This window comes from Seriola lalandi, unplaced genomic scaffold, assembly GCF_002814215.2.
Source record: "Seriola lalandi dorsalis isolate HSWRI2012SDOR001 ecotype SW California unplaced genomic scaffold, Sedor1 jcf7180002054682, whole genome shotgun sequence".
NCBI lineage: Eukaryota > Metazoa > Chordata > Actinopteri > Carangiformes > Carangidae > Seriola > Seriola lalandi.
In genome coordinates, this window is record NW_019525235.1 from 2,760,676 (window position 1) to 2,765,753 (window position 5,078).

General features: G+C 39.4%; 1 protein-coding gene across 1 annotated transcript in view; it reads right to left on the reverse strand.

Annotated features, from left to right (window-relative positions):
- The window catches only part of fkbp16 (FKBP prolyl isomerase 16), a 31,713-nt gene extending 26,767 nt beyond the window's left edge, over positions 1-4,946 (reverse strand). The window contains exons 1-3 of the mRNA XM_023422369.2: positions 2,098-4,946; positions 1,645-1,814; positions 981-1,069 (exon numbers count right to left, since the gene is read on the reverse strand). Of these exons, the coding sequence (XP_023278137.1) occupies positions 981-1,069; positions 1,645-1,814; positions 2,098-2,572 (734 nt within the window). The 5' untranslated portion in view covers positions 2,573-4,946. The remainder of the gene's footprint in view (positions 1-980; positions 1,070-1,644; positions 1,815-2,097) is intronic.
- Positions 4,947-5,078: the final 132 nt, after the last annotated feature.

Genomic DNA, 5,078 nt, shown 5'->3' on the forward strand with positions numbered 1-5,078 from the left:
TGTTTTTATGCATTACTCCTCTGTACTGCCACTCTGCTAATGGTACACAATGTCCTACATGTAGCTGAATGGCCAATTTTGATATGACTGTGCTGCACATACCCACAAAAAGGCAGGAAAACTCTTTAATTTAGGGTCTATTGAGCTTTTTATATTAACTGCACGACTGCTGTCCACTCACAGAGCACACGTGGCTCTAGTTTGAGTGTTTGAAACTATCCAATAATGGTTAGTTTGCTCTAATGGGTGTGGGCTTACATAAACACTGGCATAGACTTGATAGTATCACTTTCAGAATGACATTAATGGTCCCAATTTTGCTGTTTATGAAACAGCTTAATATATAGTATATTACTGCCTTTCTAAAAAGTCTTACAGTAAAAACTACTGAAAATAATTTGCTGCAAGATAATCAACTTGCAAACAAATTGAATCACATTAGTCATATTTTCTATTAACACTGTATTCCTGCCTCAAAAGGCATTTTTCCTCAAATATTTTCAATGGTATATTTTCATACACTATCTCATCAAATCACTGTGATGCATTTATGTCCCATTCTCATGTGTTCAGGTTGTCCAAAGTAAACATTAAAACTATAAACAATAGGTTTTTGTCAGCGACACACCAATCTCTGTTGTGTTCATACTGGCTCTTTAATAGTGTAAAGGTTATAAACCTAAGCCATTGGCTGTAATATGAGTGGTGTCTTCCCATAGGTTGGTAGGTTACAAACACACCACTGATAGGCTGCCTCTGAATGGTGTCAGGAGGAAGCCATCTGCTCCTGTTTATGGTTCATTAACCCTGCTACCCCTGGATAACCAGGCTGCCCCCACAGCAACAGGTACAAGAGCCCAGGGCTCACTTACTGAGATTATAACTGGACAGAAAAAAAATATAACTGGCCAAGTCTGGTTTCTTCTTCAACATGGCCCTTGATTCAAAAGTCTAGTCAAGATTAACTGTAAAGTCCTTACCTTCCCAAAAGTCCATAAGCATACTGTGAATCTGCCAGCAGTAATGTGATCTCCCCCTTCTGCATGGATATGACACACTCCTCCAGGGCCTACAGGTGTCAAAAACACAACGTGTTATTTAAAGCACTGTTAAAGCATCTGCAGCTTTTTACGTCATTACACAAAATGCATATAAGCACTTTGCATTGTGCATTTCATTTTCCTCAAGCATGTGGAGCACGGCTGATGGTAATGTTGGTCAGTTGGTCCTCCACTTTGGTTGGGATTGAAATATCTCAAAAACTACTGGAAGGACTGCCATGAAATTTTGTACAAATGTTTGTTGTTCCCTGGGGATTAACCATATTCAGTTTGGGTATCCCTTGACTTTTCCTCTTGTGCCACCATGGGCTTTACATTTTTGATTTTCAGTGAAATATCCCATGAACTATTGGAATGATTGTCATGATATTTGGTACATGCATTCATGTTCCAATACCACAAAATATTCAATCAGCCATAGCTGCACTATGTCTTTTGTACTGGCAATATGATGTTAACCCGCTGATGTTAGATCAGTGGGCTAACTGAGTCTTGTTTACCTATTTTCACAGTCTCTACTGGACACTTATGAAGCACAGTGTGTTACCCTGTTAGATTAAACTGAAGGGTTCAAAGCTTTCACCTGGTTTACATCTCCCTCTCCAATAACAAAGACAAGCTTGCCATCCTTCTCCACCACAGTGCGGTCCTCCAGGACACACTGCATCTTCACAGTAACCTCCTGGCCCCAGGTGGGGCACAGGGAGTGCGGGGCCACAGGCTCCAGCACCTTCTTCCTCAACAGCCGGTCCTCTGCGTGAGAAAAGAAAAGGTCGTGCAGGACGAAGCAGGGTTAATCTGCTAGTTGTTAGTAAAACACATGCTCAGAAACAGCCATGAACACACTGAGCTTGAACTCAGTAACGTTTTGGTTACGTTTCTTCTTTTGAGGTTTTCAAATGAAAAGTAAATGTAAACATCAATGCAAAGTAAATGAAAAGCATGAGTCACTCATAAATTAGTGATGCAAGATTACCTACAAAGTCTAAAATGTGTGTCTGTGCATGTGATGTGCTGTTCACTGATGTATCCTCACCTGTGATATCCTGCCAATCTTCTGCAGTAAACAGCTCCTCAAAGGTTGAGGAAGTCCACTCCTCCATTGCGTATTCTGGAAAGAGACTCTCTGCTGCGCTGTCCCTCTCCAACACATCATCGTCTTCTGATGGGTCTTGAAATCTTACCATCTTCCAGCTGTTTGTTTTTTTCAGTTTCCTCCGTTCTTTGCATTCTGTCTCTCCGTCTTCTCGCTCGGGATTGGTGGTGCTCTTTATTTCGGTGCTTTTACTTGCTCCTGCACAGCTCTGTGTTTCAACCTGCTCTTTCATTTTCAACTCCTCTCCTTCCTCTGGTGGCCCACAGGCCAGCTCGGTATGACTGTCCTTGTCAGCAAACTCGGAAATGGCCTCTCCTAGCTCAGGCTCTGTAGGCTCCACTGCTGGGTCTGTATGCTCTTCACAACATGGATCTGTCTCCATTTCACTACAGAGAGCGAGGGACACCGTCTGCATTAGTCTCCAAAAGAGATGATCCTCCTTGTTGAGTCAATGTTCCACGCAGGTGTAAGTTAGTAGTTCTGTTGTGAACAAATTTGTGCCACATACAATCTGTCAAAACAAAATAAAATATCCATGACGTAATATTTACAAAAATCCATGCTTCGTTTCATTAAATCCTACTCAGAATGCATCCCTAAATCCTGGCTTCAATACGGTTTTTTTCAAGCTTTGTTTCCGCCTGCAGCGACGTAGTTTCGGCAATTCTGTTGCACTTTGACCTTCTCTCTCTCCTGCTTGTGTCCGTCTTAGTCTACATAGTCCAGTGATATGGCAGCAACAAAAAATGATCAATGTAAAGAAACTGTGCAGCGCAACGAAGCACTCTCAGCCAGAAGGCTTGTGCAGTGGTAATCTGCAGGATTAGAAGAGAAAAACCTAATCTGCCAGAACGTCTGTAAGCTTCTTAATGACTTCACCGTCGTGCCCCATAATGCAGTTTCCATGAATGCAATCTACCAGCAAGATGTCGGTAGATACAAGCTCTAATTTATTTTGCTTTGAATTACGTTTGGGAAATTTCTATTTTCACTTTTTAAAAAGTGTCACAACACAAATCACGAGTGCAGGCTGTAAAACTGACACTGGATTACAGATTATGCACAATATACTGTGTTAATGGTGAAACCCTATTGGCATAATTAATTTGGGTATATTCACAATAATAGTTAAAAACTGAAATGAATTGGACTCTCAGCTAAACTGGGGTAGGTCTAACATTTTGGAGACAAGGTGAGGTTTTGCATCACTTCCAAGCTCCTAACCCGATTTACCTCATAACAATGCACTGCATCATGAATTAATCTAAAGGCTGAAGTCCTGTGGCCCCAAACCATATATGCTACCTAAAAACATCCACTTATTAGGGTGATACCATGATAAAAAGATTGAGTCATAGTGGTAATCCCAGAAGAAAACAGAGTTTGTGAAGGAAATAGTAAGACGGCAAAAGCAGAACTAGACTGATGTGAGACCAATAATACTCAGATGTCAACATCCACCTGACCATATTGTAAATACACACTGCTTTGTTGACTGTGAGGCAGCGCTTTCATCTACAGCCAAAGCATGATTTCCATCAGGGATTAAATTCATCCAAATTCCATATTTGTTTTTTAATTTCTCTGACTGGAGTTTGTTCTATCACAAGTGCTCTGCTTTAATACAATTTGGATATACTTTAAGGGCTATAATTTTATGCAACTTTTGACCTCTACTCCACTACATTTCAATGGAAAATATCACACATTTTACTATACCATGTTTATCTGATAGCATCATTTACATTTCAGATTAATATAATCATGTAAAACATATGATAATCGTTATAGTTTAAACAACCAAAGAGCAGAGAAACTAGTTCAAATCAAATCAGCTTCATTAAAATGCAGCTTACACTTAAATGTGTCAGTAATAATATTCCAATATATTACATGATAATATGAGCTGAAGTAATAAGTTGATTAATTGAGCAGTGAATCGTTAGAAAAATAACCATCTACTATTTTGACAGACGATTAGACTTTCTAATTATTTTGAGTAAAAATGCCAAATATTCTTTGGTTTCAGCTTCTAAGTGTGAGGATTTACTGTATATATTTGTGTTATTTGATTTTTAAACTTAATATCTTTGGGTTTTAGACTGCTGGTTGGACAAATCAAGTCATTTTAATAAGTCACTTTTGGCTCTGAGAAATTGTGATGTGCATTTTTTGCAGTTTTCTAATATCTTATAGACAAAACAACTAATTGATTAATTGTGATAATAATCAGCAGATGTACTGATGATGAAAATAAAAGCTAGTTGCATAATACAACATTCTGAAAAGGGACAGTCTCATAATTTACTTTTCATACTCAAAGTTCATTTTGCTGATAATACTTCTGTACTTGAGTAAGATTCTGAATACAGAGCATTTATGTGGAAGATATTATTTTTAAATTGTTGTATTGGTACTTTAAATAATCTGCATACTTCTTTACCACAGAAAAATAGTTTTGATTTGTTTACAATTTCTATTCTACACCATACAAATAGAATGTGGTTGTTGTCAGATTGCGATATATTTTTTCATTCATTCGTCTGCTGCTGTGTTTATACTTCCTTTTGTGTGTGCTGCAAAAACACATACAGTGCATTTACCCAAAATCCAGTTGGAGGAGGGCAGCTCGGACCTAACCCTGAGCGAAAATAGATCAAAGATAAATACAGGCTGGAAACTCTGGGGGCACAAACGGCCAACGATAGTGACCAGGAAAGCAAAAGTAAAATAGTCTCCGTACTTTCTGTGTGTGTGTGTGTGTGTGTGTGTGTGTGTGTGTGTGTGTGTGTGTGTGTGTGTGTGTGTGTGTGTGTTTGTGCGTGCGCGCGCGCGCGCGTGGCGGGTGTGTGTGTGTGTCTCTGTACTGTTAGCTCCGCCCACACGCTCTCTCCTCCGTGACGTTTCAGGCTGAATGTCAC